The sequence below is a fragment of the Larimichthys crocea genome, chromosome XVII (assembly GCF_000972845.2).
Source record: "Larimichthys crocea isolate SSNF chromosome XVII, L_crocea_2.0, whole genome shotgun sequence".
Classification (NCBI taxonomy): Eukaryota; Metazoa; Chordata; class Actinopteri; family Sciaenidae; genus Larimichthys; species Larimichthys crocea.
In genome coordinates, this window is record NC_040027.1 from 23131585 (window position 1) to 23153963 (window position 22379).

General features: G+C 39.7%; 2 protein-coding genes across 2 annotated transcripts in view; one reads left to right on the forward strand and one right to left on the reverse strand.

Annotated features, from left to right (window-relative positions):
- Positions 1-738: 738 nt before the first annotated feature.
- LOC104923518 (protein ANKUB1) lies at positions 739-5183 on the reverse strand. Its single transcript, XM_027290248.1, has 6 exons — positions 5065-5183; positions 4495-4638; positions 2780-2996; positions 2363-2477; positions 1571-2258; positions 739-840 (listed from the first exon to the last, which is right to left on the reverse strand). Exons 1-6 carry the CDS (start codon positions 5152-5154, stop codon positions 739-741), a joined length of 1356 nt encoding a protein of 451 aa, XP_027146049.1. The 5' UTR covers positions 5155-5183.
- Positions 5184-7084: 1901 nt separating this feature from the next.
- rnf13 (ring finger protein 13) overlaps positions 7085-22379 on the forward strand; it is a 39285-nt gene continuing 23990 nt past the window's right edge. Inside the window, exons 1-4 of the mRNA XM_019273282.2 lie at positions 7085-7324; positions 10433-10678; positions 10851-10931; positions 18923-19045. Of these exons, the coding sequence (XP_019128827.1) occupies positions 10565-10678; positions 10851-10931; positions 18923-19045 (318 nt within the window). The 5' untranslated portion in view covers positions 7085-7324; positions 10433-10564. The remainder of the gene's footprint in view (positions 7325-10432; positions 10679-10850; positions 10932-18922; positions 19046-22379) is intronic.

Genomic DNA, 22379 nt, shown 5'->3' on the forward strand with positions numbered 1-22379 from the left:
TGAAATACTGTTGTGCTATGTATTTTACTCTTACTTATCTTTGTCCTTACGGACTGTTGTAATTATACTAGATTAATTACTATGCTGAACTTTGTCTGGAACTTTCACTTGTGATATTTAGTTTCTTCCTGACATTAATAACAGTGTAACATAACTAATCAGATGGCTAACGTTAGTTTATACTTATGCAGTATACTTAAATGCAGTCTCTGTGTCAGTCCTTTTTACAATACCTTTGTTGTAACTCTTACCTCACTGTTTTCTGATTTTTAACCACTATTACTACTACTATTACTACTATTACTGCATCTTCTGCCCTCACTATGTGTGCAGGTATATTGTTTTCACAGTTTCACAACTGCTTCCAGTAAAAACCTCAAAAGACCAGCTTTTGTCTCCAGCCCTTGCTGAAAGTCAGAGACACACTTCCAGGCCTGGTCTTTGAGGTTTTTACTGGAAGCAATTGTGAAACTGAAGAAGAACAGAAGATGCAGTATGTTAGTACTCTCAGCCTTTAATTTCGAGCGAACGCCAGTCCTTTCAAATGTAAGGTTATTCCTGACTTGGAATTTTGTCAAACATGTAGGAATGTAGAATAAAAAAAGAGGTTTAGTTTCAGTGACACACAAAGCCTGAGATGCATTCCTCAGTTGTCTGAATGATTCTTCATTGTCCACAGCATTTCAGGCAGCCAATGCGAGGTTGGGCTGATGGGAGATAGATCTGGGACTTGTGGCATCAGGATCCATCATCCAGTATCAGGCCATGGTATGGACGTGCTTCCTGATGAGGGTTCGTGCTATACTCAGCTGCTTTGACCAAGGCATCTCTGTAAAGGTACTGTATAAGAGAAACATCATTTGATTAACATCTATAAATCCTCATTAATCAATACTGATAATGATACATTTAATTACAGTCAAAACTGGTCTCTGTTATGTCAGTCCTTTAGTGTTTAGTGACTTTTTCTGACACATTACATCTTATTGTTCTCTAAGATAAAGTCTTGTGTTGTGCCACAAAATTTAGATATTAAAATATTCACATTTATCACCAAACCGCGTAGCACACAAATAAAATGTAAATGTAGTGCAGAGGTCAGTCTCATTACAGACGCCTGACAGCACCTTTAATATAATTAATGAATTACTGTACATGGTCCACTTACACAAAAGTAAATGCAGCTACCCTACTTGGCAAGGGCAGTAAATCAGAAATTAGTAACAGACAGAATTACAGACAATAAATGCTTCACTGTTATATAACTATCCTTTTCTTTGAGCCTCAAATAAGATGGCATTTAGGAGATCCGTGTGGTTTTATTGTGCATGAACATATACAGTATAAATAAAAGAGACCTGGCTATGGTCATGTAGTATATGGCATTTTCTCTTGGTGTTCTGCCACAGTGGTGAGAGGACTCCAGAAAATGGGAAGATTTTGGTGATGCACCAGGAAACACACACTTGGGAACGTTTTCTCTGCTTGTGATTCGTGGCAATATAAACTTGCCCCTGCTGCTGTCTTGATGACTGATTTCATCCAGTAAGCCATCCTCTGCACTTTTTACATCTTCTTTCTGCTTTTTCTGCATGTCTTTAAAGTCACCAGAGCTCACAGACTGCAGGCTGGATGGTTGGGGTGGCACCCTTTCGGAGGCAAGGTGTGAGTTGCTGATAGGAGGTAATGGGTGCAAAGCTTTGTTTTTGATTCCTCTACTGGGTTTGGTCACAGGTTTCCTAGATTTGGAGCTCATATTTGGCTCACTGAAGCCATCTACCAGCAGCGTATCCCCTATCCTGGCTTTGAAGGCAGCACAGGTGTACTGGCATCGATTGGAAGATGCTTTTTTTTGCCCCAAACTCGCCCAGCGTTTTATCTGGAGGTAGATACGCATGGGCAGGGACATGTTTGGCAGAGATACTACTGAGTACAGCTTGTTGGCTAAGTAGCGCACACAGTCCCTGTGACCACACTGAAGAGCAACTTTCAAAGGGTCACGACCTGCTGCGTCCTGACAAGCCAAGATCAAGATTTTCTTGGTGATGAACAGTTTCAGGATGAGGAGCTGATTGCTCTCTGCAGCTATATGGATGGGACACTTTCCGGTGTCTCTGTGGGCTGTTTGGTGGCACCACTGGCGGTATGGATGGACTCCTACGGGTTCTTCAGCGTGTGCCCCCCTTTCCAGCAGCCAGTCAGCCAGATCCAAGTGGCCTAAAGATGCAGCGATGTATAGTGCTACCTGCAGTTGAAACCTGGAAAAGCAGGACGAAAAAAAATCACTTTGGTGTGTAGGATTGGACTCATTATTGATATATATGGCACAACAACAGTTCTCACGCTTTTATTCATTTCTGACCTCATCACTGGCTTCTTCTGTGATAGGTGGCTCTGAACTGTCAATTTATGACCCAGGAGGCAACCCTGGAGGAACTTCACCCACCCATCCCATGTGTCCAAACGGAGAGTGGTGCCTTTGTTGAAAAACAAAGAATTGTATGGATTTCAAAATAAATGTATTCTATTATAACTTCAGATATGTTTGTGCATGGCTTTGGAGAGGGCAGAAAATTATGTTTCATTCTAACATGCAAAACTGTGACATGTTTCTCTGTCTTATCAGTCTTAGTTGACGTTAAAAGTATTTCTTAACAACGACATTCAAATACAGACTTGATGCTGCATGCATTATACAATTTAAATGAACTTAAAAGTCAATATACACGTCTAACTATTCATCATTCACATAGTAGCACAGAGAGAAATCAGACCATACCCACTTCAACGGCATAGTCTTGTAGTTGGTTGCAGTCATAGAGTTGTACACCAGTGGGTGTGCTCAGTCTGAAGGTGCTGACGGGGAGGCCACTTTGCATGGACACCACAGTTTTCAATCCAGCAACAGACATATGCAAAAGAGCCTCACTTCCCATGATTGGAAAGGTTTCTCCCGTCACAGCATTGAACACGCGTATCACAGGCCTTTGTTCACTCTGAAAAATAATTATGATGGCATAATAGTCTTGCTGTTAATAGACAAAAGAGTAGCTGGAGTCACCAGATTAATTCCTGTCTATCTACAAAAGTGCTGCATTGAGCTGAAAACCCTGAAACCTCAGCCAAAACAAAAACAGTCAGAGGTACATGAGTCATGAGTTTACTTTTTTAGTCCATTAAATTGCCTTTTAATTGTTTAAAACTATTGTGGTCGAATGAAAGCCTTTCAATGATCACCATTTACTGACCATTAACTCCTAAATCAAATAGTTTTACAATTAAAAGTTGAGGCATAAAAAATTGAGGTGACAGGTATTGTTTTGTTAATTTAATTTTACATCTATTATCTGTATTTATGTTTAGGTTAAAGTACACCAAAGGTAGCCCACACAAGCGTTTTGCTGCCACTCAGTGGTTGACATTGTGTACAATCACATGAAAAGAAGTGCTACTCTGTCTTAAAAAGGCTGAAGTATACCATTCACTGAATTATCTTGATACTTAAGCAGACAAAAATTCAGAACCTGGAATGTTTTTTTTTTATGTTGATCTATCAGAAAAAGCTTGCATACAAATGATTTTGACTTGAATTATATGTAGACCTACATAAGCAAGTACACATTTGAGAACCAGTGGTGACCCATTAAAGTGGGCAAAAATGTGAATTAACCATGTTGTGAAATGTAAAAGCAAAGTGGCTCAGACGAAGACATACAAAAGTCTGGAGACTGAAATTGGACCAAAACACTACAAGGCTTGGAAAAAACAACTATTTTTATGGGAGGACGTTAAATGATGACAAAAGCTGAAAAGGGACACACACACACACATACATGCTTACCACTATCAACTTTTACACAAGGTTGCCTGGTGATAAGCTTGGAATTTGTCCCAATACTAGAAACTGAGTAATGAGGACAAACTAAAGATCTCAGGCAGCCATAAACTCATTTCCCTGCAAGCTGCCACTCACATGGGTACATCTTGTTCCCTATTAGAGCACCAGTGTGAGACAAAATTCACTCACTGTGAGAGGGATTTCTTTGATGAGAAGTAATCCCAAGTAATGAATATGTATGCAATGAGATACTAAGATACTAATTTTAGAAGCCCTGAGGTGAAAAGAAGTGATTGCATGAAGTGCGTGAGGGGACTGCAACATATAGGCCAGCATAAAGCTCACAAACCTAGTGAAGTACTCTTGAGCGAGAAACTAAATATGCACTAGTTCCAGGAGCAGAAGTTGTACCAATCTCTGACTTCTCTAGAAAAATATAAGGAGTAGTTTTTACATACAAACATCTTGCACATCTTCTCTTTAATATTTAATTTTGCTTTTGTGCACCAGTGCAATTATCTGTTTATGTAAAGCATTTTAGGCCCAAAGAGGCACTTCAGATTCCTCTCTCAATGTGCATCATTGTAAGCTGATTGTATTTACTGCAAATCCCAACACGGCTCCAAATCTCTAAACCCTTTTTTATGTTTTAATACCTTTATCAGGCATCGGATGGCACTGCCACATGTAATGCCCACGTCACACAGAGCCCAGTTGTCCTGCAGCGCTGCACCACCGTAGCTCAGCTCCAAGTACTGCCGGACCTGTTTGTCATCAGAAAGTTTCACAAGAAAGTGATCCTGCAGAAAAAAACAGAGTGGGAATTGATGGAGGCATGACGGAGTTCTGACCAACAAAGATACAAAATACTACAGACACTAAAAATGTTTGGTCTTTGTAGCTGCATTTGCTTAATCGTGCAAGTTGAATAAAAAAAATTATCCAGAAATGGATTTTTTTTTCTTTTATTAACATATATGGTAATAACTAACTGATAACTAATAACTGTTATTTTCAGTGCACACACACACACACCAATACCAATGCATAGTATTACAAGCAACACAATGCCAAAGTTGTGATAAACCCATCAGACAGTCTCTTTCCCCTCCAGTAATGCATCAAAATCATCAGGCTGGTTTTTTAATTCACTTAAAACCTATCAAGAAATGAAAGTCCATTAACAGTGATGGCCCCGGGCCACTACTGTTGTAGATTTTTATTACCTTCACCATCTGTTTCATGCCCCCCACAGTCTGATCTGAAGGGATGTCAAAAGGCTCACAGGAGCCCTCGAAGCTGATGAAAACCCTCATGGTCGGGACATCTGTCCTCCGTCCATTTGGCTCCTCTCTGGTGCTCTGGTCGGACAGAGGAGTGTGTGTGGTGTGTTTCTTCAGAGACAAAAGCATCGTCTAGGGAAAGGGGCAGGAGTTAGGTGAGGAGGATTTTGGAGAGCACACTACTCTGACAAGTCAACAAAAATCAAAAAAGAAAAATCTCGAGTTGTGTTAAATTTTTTTTTATATTTCTAAAATGTCACCTGTAGAAATGTTGATTAACTTTGACTTAGGGAGCACATTTTTCAAAAGAATCATTCAAATAATATTAAATAGGAAAATCTCAAAATGCAAGAAATGAGGATAAATAGATTTAAAATGTTGAAAAATGTTGGAGAGAATAATTTACCTAAAAAAAGTCAAGTCTGATAAATCATGGTATAATCCTAAATTATAAATATGCTATACACATGTTAAAGACATGTTAATTACATGTGTTAAAGTGCAGTTTAGACTTAAATGACTTTTTGTTGACAGAAAACCAGCAACAATCATTGTACAAAATCATGCAGACCTATGTATTAAGTACACTGTTGCCCATAAAGTTGGAATAATTTTGTTTTCATGAGAAGAGGTAAACATATTTTATTCCACAAAGCAGAAATAGATGTCAGCATTTCCAGATAGTAACAAAATGTAGTGTTGCATGCGATGGTTGTTATTGAGCCACAAAAGGGAAGTTTGATTTAATCTCATGACATGTGTACACCTGACCTTTTTACAAGACTTAACAACACGTGCTAGAATCTTAGTCCCAAAGTTCATTTGTGGTTGTAGACTTATCATCGGAGTAGGACATTACACAACAATGCAATACAGTAAAGTGTCAAAAGTTTTATATGTGACTCCAGTTGAAAACATGGCATCAAACCCAACACGGTTTTACGTCAGCACTTTGCTCTGCTTTTTACTAGGACTACCCACTAATTTGTCACTGTGCTGGAGGAACGTTACAGTAATTTGAAATGTTCCCTGATAGTTTTATAGGGAACTGCTAATCTGCATTTGACCTTTTAAAGTTCTTAGCTGTCCACAGTGTTTTTGTGTTCAGTCTTGGCTCACAGCAAATGGTGACTCCATTTCTCAAGGTTCTCAAGTTGCAAATTGTGAATTTCTAAACTTTGAGTTTTAAGTCGAGCTTTTTGTCATTTTAATTTCGGGTGTAGTTTTTCCTGAACTGTTCATGTTTTTTATTGAATCTCAAATACAGTTTTATGCCGCTGATATCTATATTTATTGGTATAGTTCATTTTCTCTTCTGTAATTGGTTCATTAGGAAGGATCACTGTCATTTCTATGATTTAGAGGATTTTTAAATTGAACCTTTTACTTCTGACCTTGGCAGTAATGAAGTAAGTGACGGCGTTGAAGTATAATATAACGGTAAAAATATATTTCAAATTTTAAATGAAAAGTACTCCCTTTAAGGTGTGGTCATACTTCTCCACATGTTATGAATGCAAAGCTTTATTCTACACTCTATCACTACATACAATAATAGTAATAGTGAAAATGTCATTTTCTACCTGTGGTAGATAGCATCTATGAAAAAAAGGCTTTAAAAGATGGATTACAACCACTGATCAGACACAAAGCATCCCCTAAAAACAGATACACCCCATTTACTACAGAGGGTGCCAGAGATTTAAAAGTGTCAGCTGTTTTCCAGACTATTTTTGAAGAGGAATGAGTGCTGAAGACAAAACACCAAATACTTTTTTTTTTACACACAAAATATATTGTTTTTATTTAAATTTCCCGTTAACATCTTAATGAGCTGATGTAGCTGCTCGGTTCAGAGGCAGCTGATGATTGTGTGTGGCTATCACGTGGATATGTTTACGTCTGGAATCATTTCCGGAACAGAATGATTGGCAGGCGGCTCGTCCAATCAGAAGCCGGAGTCTGAGCGGCGCATGTGGCGGAAGTTTGCGCTCTCACATGAAAGCAGCAGCTAGCTAGCGGACGGGGGATTAAACTGTATCGTTTAAGTTCACGTTCACGGAGCCAGCGTTCAAACGGGATGAAGTGCATCCGAAACCAAAGCTGTCGTGCATGTTCCTTGACACGAAGCGTAGCAAAGGAGGGCGATGTCACTGGCAGCAGCTAAATTCCTGGACGAGATAAACCTCCAGCAGAAATAAAGGTAAACACCCACGACGTGTGAGCTACCTGTGTTAGCACGGAGCTAACACGGGTACAGTACGCTCTGTCTCTGCGGCCAGCTGCAGCTTTCAGGCTGTCCACATCATTTATTTATGTGTATAACTATGGCCAGGACAACCGCAGCTCACTCAAGTTGCATGACATTAACGCGACTGGTTGTACGTGTTAAATCAGTCAGGTGTGTAAAGCGTGATTAAACTATTCGCTCAGATTTGTGGTTTAAAAAATAAAAAAAAATAAAAGTTGAACGCTGGTTCAGATGGCAGCGTTTAAACTGATTTGAATCGCACTGATTTGTGAATTTAGCCATCTCATCATTACCTCGGTGTGATTTGTGTCATTTGATGTTTAGTCATCGTCTGCCTTCAGATGTCATGTTGCGTTCACTTCCCCTTTTTTTTTGTTATTGAGAGTTTGAATATAATGTCTCTGATTGTCCTGACACATAATTATCTTTATGTAATAATAATAATAATAATAATAATAATAATAATAATAATGCGAGTCAGGTGTGTATAAGGTAACAACAGGTAACATCCTGCAGGTAAAAACACAACATGTGTGTAAACTGGCACAGACATTTGATGCAATGCATGTGATGTATACTGTAAAATTTAATTTGTTTTATGGATTTGATATTGGATTCACAGGGGTTTTGCAACAATATAAATAAGTATATTGATTTCTGATTTTACAGGTATTTAAACTTGCCCGAAACAGACATTCCCATTATGTTATTTTATTTATAAACAGTTCCTCAATTCAATTTCCTAAAAATCTCCTGCGTTATGATCAATACTGCAATATAAATTTCTTATAATCATAAGAAAACATATCTATATCTCATGCTCTTAATATGTGTAGTATCAATCAGACTTCTTTTATAGCACTTTTCATACAAAACATTGTAACACACAGTGCTTCACACCCAAACACCGCACCTTGTTGTAAACGAAGCGTAACACAAACTAAGGAAGCGCCATCTAATCATCTTGCAGTGAGGTAACACTGGAGGGAGGTTAAATATAAATAAAATAAAATGAATAATAAGAAATTAACCCGTTAAAATGTATAATTGTTAAAAGAAAAAAGAATAAAGGTAAAGCGTAATAAAATATACAGGTAGCTAGGTGTCGTTTAGTCACTCCCCTTCTCTCTCTCCTCACATTTCCTGTCACTCTTCAAGCTGTCTCTGTCAAAATAAAGCTCAAAAAGGAAAAAAAAAAAAAATACAGATAGCTAAAAAAAAGATACTAAATAAATAAATAAAACAGAAAATGGTGTAACAGATTAAAATACATTAACAGAAACATATATAAATATAGTCCAAGATGATACAGTAACATTTGAATGTTGGGTGATGTTGTCATAGTCCTAGGGTTGAAATCACATGACAAAATATTTTTTCCATGGTGATGATAATTAGATGGCTGGTTGTTGTTGACTATTTTTGTAACCTTGATTGAGGAATAGTCTCACAGAGCAGCATGTTTTACTAGAAGTACTCCGTATGTAAGAGCTTGTTTTGTGGGATATGGCATCAGCAGCATTAGTAGGACAGTCAGGATGGAAAGTTACATAATGAATCCTCCCTCCCGTTTACACACACATGTGATTATGGCTTAAAATTGAACTTTAGTACTTTTTAAAGTGAGTTGTACAGATCAGACGGATAAAGCGTCTGTGTTTTTATGAAAAGATCTTCTTTTTAGATTTCCAGTATTCATCTGCAAGTTGCGCTCTCACCAAGTATGACAATTAATATTTGGATAATACAGTTAATTTAGAATTTAGTCTGTATTTCTAAAATATGTTTACAAAAACTTGTTTAGTTTGTGGCAAGTGTGACACAGAATCTGTCTTACCCTTTAAATGATGCGTCTGCTGGAAAAGAAAAATGTTTTGCCAAAATGAATCAAACATATTGCTACAGTTGAGTTGAAGTAGTTTAGTGAGTGCAGGTGCTAAGACGCAGTCTAGTGTTAACGAATGAACGAGGACAGGTGCTACTGAAGCTTTTTATTTTTACATTTTTTTTAGATGTCCCCATTTGTTTAGTTTAATCTTGAAGTGGTCTAATGACCAGATCCATTGTAACAAAATATATATATCGATTTAATTAGAAAACATATGTACACAAGACTACACTCTTCAAACACTACTTCCCTACTTTTTCTAGACAACACAGCTTAGTGGTCTAAAGGCTGGCAAGCCCTTAGCTGTCGGTTTCTCCTGACCTGATCACATGCTGCCCCCGTTGTGAGCTCGTACCCCTTATGCTTTGATCCACTTCAGTCTTCATGAGGTAATTAAAAAACACAACTGCCACAAACACGAAGCCTCCCGGGAGCTAGCAGCATGAAAGTCGTGATAGTAAGCCAAGCCAGTAGCTTCATGAAAATGTACTCATTTGGAGTCTGCCGTCTCCAAAGACTGTATGTACATCCAAAATATCAGCTCTGCATTGACACTGTTGCAGATTGAGTTCAGTGTTGGATCTGAATGTGTGATCAGCAATATACCAAATTCCACTTCCACATAAACCTCCACATGTGGGGTGAGATAATCACAAGAGCAGATGCAGGATTAGAATAGACCGAGTCTTGGAAAGTGCAACTGCTGCAGCAATCGACGGTTGAAAATAACACAAAACAGTCCAACGTGAACACACACCAGTGTTAGAAACACCACACCTGCATATAAAAGTTGTTTTGTTGTAGCACTCCTTGACCTCAGACTTCCCTTTGATGACAGCAACATATTTCCTATAGATGTCCCATCAAGGCCGCCCTGTGCGAGATCACATTACCCCTCTTTACTATATGCGTACCAGTAAACCAGCTTGTAGTACCTTAAAAATACGATACATCCTGTGTTAAACTATGTTCCTGGTTTCATCAAATCAAAAATAGTCATTTTGGAGTTTGAATGACAAGAGGAGTAGCTGCTTCTGATGCAAACATAGATCTAAACGCACCTTTTTCAGGTGTGTTGGTCTTAATTAAGACATTTAAATCAATACATTTCAATGCTGTTTTATCAGTGCATGTGAGTTGGGACTTTACACAAACACTTGTCTCTTTTTTAGGTGTGACGACGAGAAGCGGTGTATATACGCTGTATACGCGTTCCACTGCAGGCCAGTGTGCGTGATCGTTTGTGTGTGTGTTTATGGTCGTGTATGTGGCATAGCAGTAGGGGATTGTAACGTGATGCCAAGATGCTGCTCTCCTTGGGAATGCTGATGCTGTCGGCCACACAGATTTACACCATCTTCACCGTTCAGCTCTTCGCCTTCCTCAACCTGCTGCCCGTGGAGGCAGATATCGCTGCCGTGAGTATTCCTTAATACTTGTTGTAGTAGGAACATGCAACAATAGTGTAACATTGTAATACAGTTACACCCTCGCTTATGCAGAAACACAGCTCCAGTGGGAAAAGACCCACACAAGATGATTACATTTCTTGAATTAAAGGTAATGAGACTTAATTTTTCCATCTTTCAGTACTCATTTGACAACAAAACGGAGAACTTTGATGACCTGCCTGCACGGTTTGGCTATCGGCTACCCAGTGATGGACTGAAGGTGAGTGCAGAAGGGTCAGAGATGTTTGTATGACAAGCTAAGGGGTCGATTTGTTTCTAGACTCTAGTCCCTATAAACCATTCAAAGGTTTTTATGATCTTTTTAATAAAACATTTTTCAGGCACGTTTTCACTTTACAGCTCAGCTAAATTAAAGTTTAACCATGAAACATAAAAAAAAAGAATGATTCTGGGTAAAGGGGAAAGATATATTCCTGATTCAGTGTTTTTCATGTAATAAAAAGATCATATATGGAAGTTAAGGAAGTGAGCATTTTTTCATGTTTGTGGCCACATCAGAAATCGGCGTCATTTTATAAAACATGTGAAAGGCAAAAGAAATGTCAGCGAATATATAGCAGCTGTCAGCTCGACTCCAAAGAGCACACGATGTAAATCTAATGCAAAAAGTATTCAAATGACACTGTGGATGAAGCTCCATCAAAGTTTAATGGTATGTAATGAAACCGCTCCTACACATTGCTGCACTATGTTAAGGATTGTAATAATGTGTGTGAAGCCGTGAGGTCTCTGTATGCCACCCCCCCCAACCAGAAAGCCTGGTTGATCCGCAAAGCTCACAAACAGAAGGGATGATTCATGTCTGCTATCTGAGCTGGTCATTGTGGCGTTTCTCACAGTCAAGAGCCCAGTTGTTGTTGTTGTTGTGATTCTACAAATGCTTTTAGAGAACAGAAGAAAGCTGATGGCAAAATACGGTGCCGTGTTTTGTGTTTGCGTAGGCGTGCAGGTTACGTACTGCGCATTTGGACATTTATAATTACTGCCACTTAGCTGAATACAAGCATGCTATGTTTGGCATCGTTACACCACAGCATAATTTTGGCATCGTCACATGAATTGTGACCCCTTGGTGTATTTTAGGAATTAGAGCTGAGATGATTGTTAGCATCGACCTCAAGCCATGAAGACTGTAAAGTTGAACACCCTGTCGTTTGCTGTTTTACCATTCGCCACTGTCTGTTTTTTAACAGAAAGACGTGGCACTAATGAGAATGCCAGCTAAAAACATGACATTTTACAAGTGTAGAATTTCAAAATAACTTTTTAACACCTCATCAGGTCACCATAGTATCTGTAATACCCGTTTTTATAGGCACGATAGTAAATAGCTGCATGTTGTAACACTCTCTCTCTTTTCCCCATATTAATGGGGGCTATTATTAAATTTAACTAAAAAATATTTTACTGTTAAGTCTCCCCACTGCTTATCTATTGTAGTGGCAATTTCCTTGGTGTAGTAGGGCTGCTTCCGAAAAATGTGTGATTTAGGTTACCAGTCGAGAAGACCCCAAGTCGACGCTCATTCTGTCAGTCGAATATCAGAACAAATTGTACCACAAAGTGATGGAAGTGGAGAAGCGCGAGGCAAGGCAGCGACTGCTCTGACGCTCCCGTGATGACTGTCACTGAAGTTGGCTAAACCACTTTTGATCCAGACGGTGATACAACCTCCCCTACCGCTGTCCATTGTGATTGAATCTTTGGCTAACAACGCTGTCAGCATCCCGGCAGAAGAGATGCTCCGTGATGGAGCATGTCGGCGTTTGAAACTGATGTTTTCACAACACGGGTGACAAAGAAAAGCATTATAACGTCTTCTAGGTAAAACATGACTCATGTAGGCTGGTAGCCTTTAGGAGTTTAGTGTGGTGATGAACTTAAGAAAAAAAAAGACTTGTGATTTATGTGTAACGTCGAGGCAAACAGCACACAGACATGTTGCTGTTTGTGTTAGAGAGCATATTAATCTTAAATAATCTTATGTAAGATTTTATAACCTGAGAAATGACTCGAATCTCTCTCACTTTCACATTTAATCTCTGCGTCTTATTTTTCCACTGCTGAACTCCGGCTGCACTGTCTAGTCGAGGCCCAGAGGCCATGTGCCATGCTGCCCTAGTCCCTGAGGGCTAAACTCAATCTGTCCAATTTAAAGTTATCCTCCTCTGTCCTGCCTTTGTCTGCATCTGTCTGAGTGAGTCAGGCGGCGAGCTGTTACAGCTGTGATTTGCAGCTGCACTCAGCAAGATTTTAGTGTAAGAATACCCCCACATTATCACCATTATCTCATATTAAGGAGGAGTAGAGAAGTGCTTCCCATCATTCCTTACTGGACAAGATGGTACTTCTCACCATGCAGGCCTCTGCACTGCAGATTTCTCTAGATATTTGGCAGCTTGCTCACTCTTTGTCTGATGCCATTTAGATTTGAACAAAGGTTCCTTTTTCTTTCCCCCACCACAACCGCATTTTTAATATACCAACACCATTTGCACCTGCTGTTCAGACTGGAATACATAATTAACCACTTACACCATACATGAGTGATTGACTTCAGTTTCTGTGACTATAAAGTGTTTCTGAAGTAGTTTGTGAACATGGTGTATACATCGTATCAAGTGGCACTGTACATTAAAAGAAAAGTTGATAACCTTTTTTAATTATGAGATAAAGTCACTTCAGATGTTGTAGCCTAGCAGCACTGCAGCTGTAAAATGCCTGAAGAAACCTCTGGCATCACAAGGCAGCACAAGCCTATTTGTCTCTGGAGGATTCCCCACAGGGAACAAGGCTTCAAACAGAGCCTTCCCTGTTTTCACTTACACAACCGGGGTTGTTTACAGTTGCCTCTGGGTCTCAACGCAAGGCCACTGCAAGCCTGTGCACACCCACGGTATGCAAGAGTTATGCTTTGTTTAGTTTCTCACTTGTACTGATTAGTAGTTTGATTTCGGAGATCAAGGTGGAGTTGAAATGTAACATAGAAGTTTGAACCCTTTAAAATCCACACCCTGTCATGTGAACATTTTGACTGTAAAGCATAAATGTTTCGCAGTGTTTTGCTCCGGCAGTGCATTGTTTTTTTTGCCAATGTGTATACAGTACATAAAGTTTAAAAAAGAAGAGAACAATTAAATACAGATATGATACCGCTCAAGAAACAATACTCAACTCAGAATAACTGTGTTCCCTTTTCGCAGCAAATTCTGCACACACCACTTGGCATTTTTCTAGTTTTCACTTCCACAATTATAGACTGATGTGTAGACACAGTCTGTGAAGAAATGCTCGGGTTTCCTTTGGAAAGTCTTTGAGGTTTGGCCTGGGTTTAACCAGCACACACTCACCCTGTAAAATATGTAAAAATAAAAGTATTCCTTTTCATGTACCATTAAAGCCTGGCTGCAATGTGAGTACTTATCCAGAAATCCCCAAACTGTCTTCTACAGAACGATCACACTGCAGTTGTTTCATCAGGCTTTTGGTGGAGTAAAGTGAGTGAAGCAAAAACACTCCCATGTCACATCTTGCCTCTAGTGTTGTTGAGCAAAATACTGTGGAGGTTGTGTACTTTGAGTCCGTACTTAGTGTATATATATCAAAAACTCTTGCTTGTTTCCCCTGTGGTTGCATAGGCTTCCTCTGGTTGCTCTATTTCCCCCTCACAACGACATTTAGTTTAAATTGAACTGAAGCCTCTAGGTTGCCCGTAGGTCTGTGTTAACCCACTGGATTCAGACAGACTAGGCCGATTTTGGAAACACTTATAAGCAAGTAGTTCGAACATATTCTGAGTAAGGTGATGTTATAAAAAGACACTATTAAGGAGTGAAGTGAAGGAGGAATACAGTCCATTATAAGATTGTGCCATGACTAATTTTTGTTGAAGCAACATCCTTGACCCAAAAGAGCAAAATATTGAGTAACCTATTGTGTTGTCACGAAATTTTCCGTAATAAGTCAAGGTTGGCGCTCAGATTTTTAGTCATAGTCATGGGTTATCTTCCGCAAATTGTGCTGGTTCAGGTGTGATCAGTGTGAAGTTTTAAAATGAAGAAAGCTTTGAAAGAAAATTGAGGCTCAGATTATATAGAGATTATGTTATCACACAAACTGTCGACAAGGTCATGAATGTACTAGCATGCTTGAATGTATGTCTGCAAGGACTCCAAGGACCTTTGAAGGTTGATGTTGTTCTTTCTTTTAGTTTAAGCAAATAGTCAAACCAGTTATTTGTTCAAACATGATCACATGCACATCCAATATGTCAAGAGGGGAAAAGTTGACGTTGAAAGGAAGCTATACACATTCACAGTAAATTCTTGGCTACTGAGTGCATTACTTTCGCAGTAAGAGAATGTTAAAATAGTTTACAGTGAATCAGTGATATCACAGCTGTATACTGAATTTTCACAACAGTTATTATTGTAATTTAGCGGTGTACTGCTGTTTTTACTGTATGCAACTTCACAGTTAATCATGTGACACTTATCAGTTTGCTGCTGTAATAATAAGTGTAAACTGTCATCGTAATACAACTGTAAATTTGACTGTGAAAATGTAGCATACAGCTGTGATCTCACAGTGATTCACTGTAAAAATGTGACAATAACCGGCTGTCAGATTTGAAGCAACTAGGATCGAAAGGGTTTCGTGGAAATGCACTCATATAGTCACTTACTAGACCTGCATGAGTCATTTGTCTTGTGCCTGGTTCTGGTAAATGTATGGAAATGAAATAATCATAGCTGCAGATTATTCCTGTCAGTGTTTGGATGACCTACAAGCTTTTACAAGATGCTTTCAGGCATATCTTGTTCATTATCCCCCCCAACCACATTTTCTCAGTCACTCTAGAATGTGACCCAGAAACAAACCCATATATTTTTTTTAACATTCAGACTGCAGCTGCCCCATTTCACTTGCATTCCTATTCAGGTTGAGTGGAGTAATGGGATCATTTTCAGTAAGGAGATCAAGGTTCAACACTCTAGGACTGTAAATATTGAGGTTATAGTTAGTCTGTTTGTCTGTACGCTCTGCAGCTTCACCTGCTTCCTGTTGTTGTGGGGATGCATATGGTTGAGAGGGGTTTTGAAGTGGTTTAGGGAGGAATCTGAACATCGTTCAAACCGAGTATGGAGTCACACAAGCTTTAATCTGCTTACAGGAAGCCCCAGTCAGGCTAGAGAGTTATTAATTCCTCTTTTTGTTTATTTTCTACATCTGAACCCAGAGCAGATCTGCAAACCGGCTCGGTAGTGAGGTCTTTAGTGGCAGGATTAAGTGTGATCATTATGAAGTAATTTGAAATAGTCAACAAGAGAAAGCCCCTTCTTCCTCCTCACAATCAATTTCTGCAACAAGAGAAAGTCTTTCTGGTTTTGAGTCTCTCCATTGTTACGAACTGTATTTACATCTAGATCTCAGCTGAAGCTTCCTTTTTCCTTTTTAAGCGCAGCAGCAATTCATGACTTCATGTTGCATAACAATGATTCCACACAATGTGGTTTACATTTAGGAAAATGAGTGCACAGATCTCAGATCAGCTTGTATCAACAGTTGTGATATCTCAATTGGTTATCTGGAACGGGAAGGACCGTGTTCAGCTAATCACTTTTGTATCATTATTAGTTGATTAAGACACTTTACTGTCACACTGGAAGCCATGGGTCACTCATACTACAACATAAGACACTTGGGTCCACCTTCTCACTACAGTTCCTCTCTGACACTCTTAAATTGTGCAAATTGGGTCACGACAGAGTGTGTGAGCTAAAACACGTCCAACATCACATGCTGGATGAATAGTTTCCCCTCATTTGGTGTTTTTTTTTTTTTTCTTCCCAAAATCTTTACACCTTGCCTCAAGACTAATGCAATAACAGGGGAATTTAGTCTGGTATCTTTACAACACAAGCTTTCTGTGGAAGCTGGTTTATAGTTGTTGTTTTTTTCTGTCTCCACTGTATCCACATTTGTTTAAGTGATGTTTTTAAGCACAGCATGAATTCAGCCAGGCACACGCAGACAACAGAGCCTCATATTCACAGTAACAGGGGCACTACAGACTGATACAAATAAAAACCACCTGAAAAGCCCAGGTTAGAGCAGTAGAAATCAGTTTGTTTTGGCACTAGAGGAGTCCTGTGGTTTTTTTAATGTGATATCTTTGCTCAGATAGCATTTTAACTACATCTCCTCTCAGGATTTCCCCTCCTTCCCCAGTTATTTCCTGTTTTTCACCGTCCTCTCTTCTCTGCAGCTCTGGCAGGTATTTTTTATTTTTTTTTCCCCTAGATGTTTTTTTCCCTCTACCCCAACAGAGGGCGCTCTCACCACTGGTTTCAATGTCAGGAAGGGGAATGTGAGGCAGTGGCACAGTGATGTCATTCAGCAGCAAGGGCTGCACCGGAGGAGGCGCCCAGAGGTGATGGTGGTGAGGGATGGCCGTGGGTGATTCCTCACATGTTTCTCCTCCCCCGATGTGAGATTTCACAGACGATCCCTTGAATTTTACCTTTTCAAACCGCAACCAGGCGGCGCGTTCTGGCAGCGACTTTGTCTCCTCTTTCGTGCGCCGTGGTTCGTTTTGTTTGTAAATGTGATGTGTCACTGTGGAAAGAGAGAGAGAGAGAGTATGACTCTCCTTGATAGACATGCTGGTTTTTTAAAAGCTTTGACTTTAACAGAGAGAGAGAGAGCTGAGTCCCAGAGTCCCACAACAGTTCACACTTCTTGTCTACCACCCTGCCTCTGACACACACACACACAGTGGTGTTAGTTACACTTGCATAAGAGCAGCAGAGGTTTAGAAATGTATATCACATCAGGTCCCTCCCTCGTCATCTCTTGTGTATTTTCCTTTCTCTATTTATCTGCTCTGCTTCGTCTTTTCTCACCATCTGTTTGTCCTCACCTTTCTATTTTTGTCCACTTTTTTTTCTTGTTTTCATCTTTCAGTACGTCTCTTATTTCCCTTTGCCTCCATATTTGTTAGCTTTTGCTGTTTTCCGCTTTTGTTCTCCTTCCCTTTATCACTCTGTCTAACCCCCCCCCCCCCCCTCTCTCTCTCTGTCGCCCTTTTCTCACTAGCTCACTCTCATCAGTTGTTGCAAATGGGACTAAGACAGGAAGCTGCAGAGAGATGGCGAATAAAAGGCCGACGTTTTCACGGGGCAAAAACGAGACCCTGACGAGCTGAAAACACCACAGCACACAAATTTGCATGATCATATAAAAAACGTGCATGATTTTAGTGTGTCAGTCTTCATTTCAGTTCATTGTGTATGTAATTACCATGTTAAATTTATGTTTGATCTACCAGTGTTAGTGCTGGGTCTGCAGCTGACCTGCCTCTCAGCATCTTGGTTTCCCCCCCTCTGAAGTTTGTTTTCCGTCTGTGGTTGTGATTGAGGATGTTGTTAATCTGAGCGCAGCGGGAGGCTTCAACAAAGATGGCGCTGCTCAGACTTTGGGTCATGGAGTTGACGCTGGGTCCTGTGATGTAACTGTGTTGTTTTTGCCCTCTTTAACAGCACACAGACTCACTAAACAGGTCTTGAAATTCGGACAAAGCAATGCGATTACATTTCCTCCACTATGCACGAGTCATTCCTTTACAATGCGTAAGCCGGCTTTGATAAAAGGAATAGATGCGGGAACAATTCTGATGGATCACACAATTTAGAACCGGTTCTCGGTTCCCATTCCTAAATGTATCTGTGTATCAGAGGTTTAAGAAAGCTAATGACCATAAATGTCACTTTGAACCTGCAGACTGTGCACTCCAGCAGAACAACAACTGCTTCAGTGTAGCTTTTTATTTATTGACATTAGAGGACACAAGCACTGGTGCAGGAATGAATGAACAAGTAAACAAGGTCATTACTTTTTTAGATATATGGTAGTTAATTTGTATTACTGCTTCTTTTCAACTGAGGATCCTTTTTTTGTAAAAGGGTTTTTAGTTTGTCATCCAAAAAATGCTCTTCTTACAAGTCCCATAATACATTTCTGCTTTGTATTGTTGCTTTTTAGGGCTACAGAGTGCCTTCTATAAATAATAGATATCTTTTTTTTGTATCTTAATTTGACTCCTCGCTTTACTTCCTAAGAATGACATTTGGATGTAAGTCATCATGTATTTTTCTCACCACGTCTTGTCTGATGATGTCATCCCTACAGGGTTTCCTGATTGGGGCACGTCCAGAAAATGCATGCGAGCCCATCGAGCCCCCTCCGAGGGACAACTTAACGGGCGCCTTCATCGTCCTTATCAAGCGCTTTGACTGCAACTTTGACATCAAGGTACCGGTTGTTGTTTGTTATCAGAGATCGAGGTCCTTCCTGACCAAAGCACACCACACCCTTAATCAACCACAAACGTGTTGAGTTTTAATTGGAACATCACAGTTTGACTTCATATCTAAGCACAATATAAACACTTATTCTGACAGATAAGCAGGGCAATGACTGTCTGACCTGAGCTATGTGTAGCGTCATTGATATATTGAATTATGGCCATTCTTTCACAAACTCAAAAAGTTCTAGTTTTTTGAAAACTCTATTTTATAACACAACGATACCTGAAAGTTACTGAAAACATCATTGATCTAAGCAGCTGTTAATTTATGTGGGGGCAAGCTGCCAAAACTGTAACAGTATTTGCCAGGCCTCACACAGCATTTATATCGGTCGATGGTGTTTCAGGGTTTTGTAGGTCAGCTGGTTTGGACAGGAAAACAGGAAGCGGCCATTTCCATAAATATAATTTCCTGCACGAGCATCTACCCCACTCTGCTGCCTCTGTCTTTTTCTGCTCCAACTCTTGCTGCTGCAGCTTTTGTGTGTGATGTGGAGTTACAAAGTCCTGTTTGTCAGCAAAATTGCTGAAAGATAAAGAGAACTGATCTCTTGAGAGTCAACTGAGGCATCAGGATATGTGCAGAGCAGAGAGTTAAAAATAATGTAACTGAGCTGCCATTAAAAAAAACAGTATAACAAGGCTTCAGTTAAAGCCTGGCTAACCTATGCAAAGTCAACCACAGTGGCTAAACATTAACTCAGGATTATGAGTTGCACGTTGGCACTTTTGAAGAAGTTAATTTGCATGCAAATGTTTCCTGTTCCATGGCTCTGCAGGTTTCAACCAGTGAAAGGCATGAGTAATGAAATCTTAAAGATAAATAAAGCACAAAGATTATTTGTATATTGATGATATGATCTTGTGTGGATGGTTGATGAGACCTTCAAGATATTTACTGTGGAGACTTGTTGAATTGTTGCCAGATACTTCAGTAATGAACGCATTACCATGTTTGTCACGGGTTCTGGAAATCCTTGAAATGAAAAAAGGAAAAGGAAGGAAACAAAACAAGACCCTTTAAAGTCTTTAAAAACAGATAGTTTCTATATTTTGTACAACTTTATGTATGGAAATAGGCTGCATTGCTCTGTCTTCATGTTGCAGTAATAAACCTTCATCTGTGTTTTAAACTATGCTGTCTAGGCTGTACTGGGCCTGCAAAGTCCTTGAATTTGACGTTTAAAGTGTGGGGAAATACTGAGTTTTATTATTAATGTAGCGCTCTCTGCTGATTCCCAAGATTCAAGTTATGTCTTTTTTTTTTTTTTTTTTTTTTTTTTTTTTTGCTTTGCTCACCTCGTCTTTTTTAATTTAGCATTAAAGGAAACAAAAAAAAAAAAAGTCCAAATGCAGGAAATACCACGAGGCTGCTCGGTTCCTAAATGCATCTTAAGCTTTGTGGATTGAGGCTAAAACAGAGGAGAGAATAGTAAGGAGAGAAGAGAGGGGAGGAGATGAGGGGTGAAAAGAGAGCCAGGGTTAACAGAGTCAGAGCAGGGATGAGTAATGGGGTGAAAGAGAGGAAAGCATGCAGCCTCTTGGCATCGTTCTTTCTGCCTCTGCCTGTCTCTCATACTATACCTTTCTGTCCCTGTTCATTCACTCTCACATTTCCCGTCTATCCCTCTTTTTCAGTGTATTTTATTCACCTTCTTGCACCAGTGGTCTCTCGCTCTTTCTTTTTTTCCCCACTCTATTGTAACTGAACCAACCATACAGCCTTATAAGGTCTTACTGCATCACACACACACACACACACACACACACACACACACACACACACACACACACATAACATAGAAAGTATGTTGACAGACCGCCCTGTGAGGTGTTCCCTTTGCTAGAGTGTAACCAGACTCCACTCCACATAGCTGTATGTCAAACTGACGCACAATGCAAACACAATACACACACACACACACACACACACCCTGAACTATGTCAGATTTGTCATTTAACCTCCTGCTGCCCTCAAAGGAGCAGCTTCGCCCTGTTGAGGAGATCTGAAATCTGGCGTTTTAAGCGTAACCTCGCAGTACATCAACGTTAAAATGCATGTAATACTTCAAAGTAAGCCTTGACATTCAGGCCAAACTGATAAGTTGTTTGTCTGCTCTCCAGTCAAAATAGCAACCATCTACATCTTTAGAAGTTAAAACTAGGATTGATTGTGTTTTTATTTTTCATATGATCACACGTTTAATATGAACTTTTTTTGGACTGTGGGTTGGACTGAGACTTTACTTTGGACATGATTTTAGAGTTGGATGCTGCTACTTGTCCTTTAACCTTTTTTTTAATTGCTCCTCACACCATCTGCTTTTGTGAGAAAGGTGATGGCAAGGTCAATTGTTGTGAGGCAACTTTTAAAATAATTTGTCCAGCAGTGTCAACATATTTGGGGCACTCATTCATTGCAGATCTTGTGCCAAACAAGTTTTTTCTCATTTGCTTTCACACATACATGTTCCCCGTAGGTTTCACGTTATTATTATTCCATGCGGGTTTTTTGCATTTCTGGGCTGTGGGAGAGTTTGACAAATGTTTAATCTCCACGGCTTTAAAATTATCGCAGGGTGTGTCGAGAGGCTTTGTGGTTAAGATCCATATCGTGTAACTGCAACATTGGACCTTTTGTCACATGTAACCATCTTTGACTCTCTTTCTGTGCATTTCCTGTTCCTGTCTCTGTCACTATCAAAATAAGAGAAAGAAAATCATTCTACTAAATGCAAAATTTAAGTTTGCCATCAGAAGTACCCTGTTAACAGTTTTGCAGTTGTGTCTGTGGGTAAACATTATAACCACTGGGACAAATTGGCAAATGGATGTGTAGCAACCTTAATGCATCCATATGTTTACTGCCTGTATTTAAACTTTTCATCAGCGCACATAAAGATGAAAACCAGTTTGAATGTCTGAAATTTGTGTCTTAGTCTTTCTTGCTTCTTGATTTCTGTATCTTGTTTTCAATCTCTGTTTTTCCTCTCTCTTCCCTCGCCATAGCGCTATCTACATCTATATCTATATATCTATAACTACATCTGCACATTTTGCTCTCTCTCTCATGCACAGCTACCCCCTTCCTCTGCCTCGCTCTTTGCCTTTGGCAGTCTTTGTCTGTCCATCACTCTCCTACTTGCCTTTTGTCGTACTGTTGTCTTTCTCACTCCCTCACACACACACACACACACACACACACACACACAGTTTGTCGCTAGTATTCAGCTGTCTACCTTGAATCCCTCCCTCCCTCCTTCCCTTCCCTCTCTGTCT

Bases quoted from the DNA above. Each gene is read 5' to 3' on its own strand.
- LOC104923518 (XM_027290248.1), bottom strand. From the start codon at position 5,154: ATGAGGGTTTTCATCAGCTTCGAGGGCTCCTGTGAGCCTTTTGACATC. The intron at 2,478-2,779 runs GTATGGTCTGAT...TTTTCAACAAAG, and splicing joins AGACTATGCCGTTGAAGTGG to GCACCACTCTCCGTTTGGAC. The intron at 841-1,570 runs GTAAAAAGTGCA...TCTCTTATACAG, and splicing joins AGAAAAAGCAGAAAGAAGAT to TACCTTTACAGAGATGCCTT.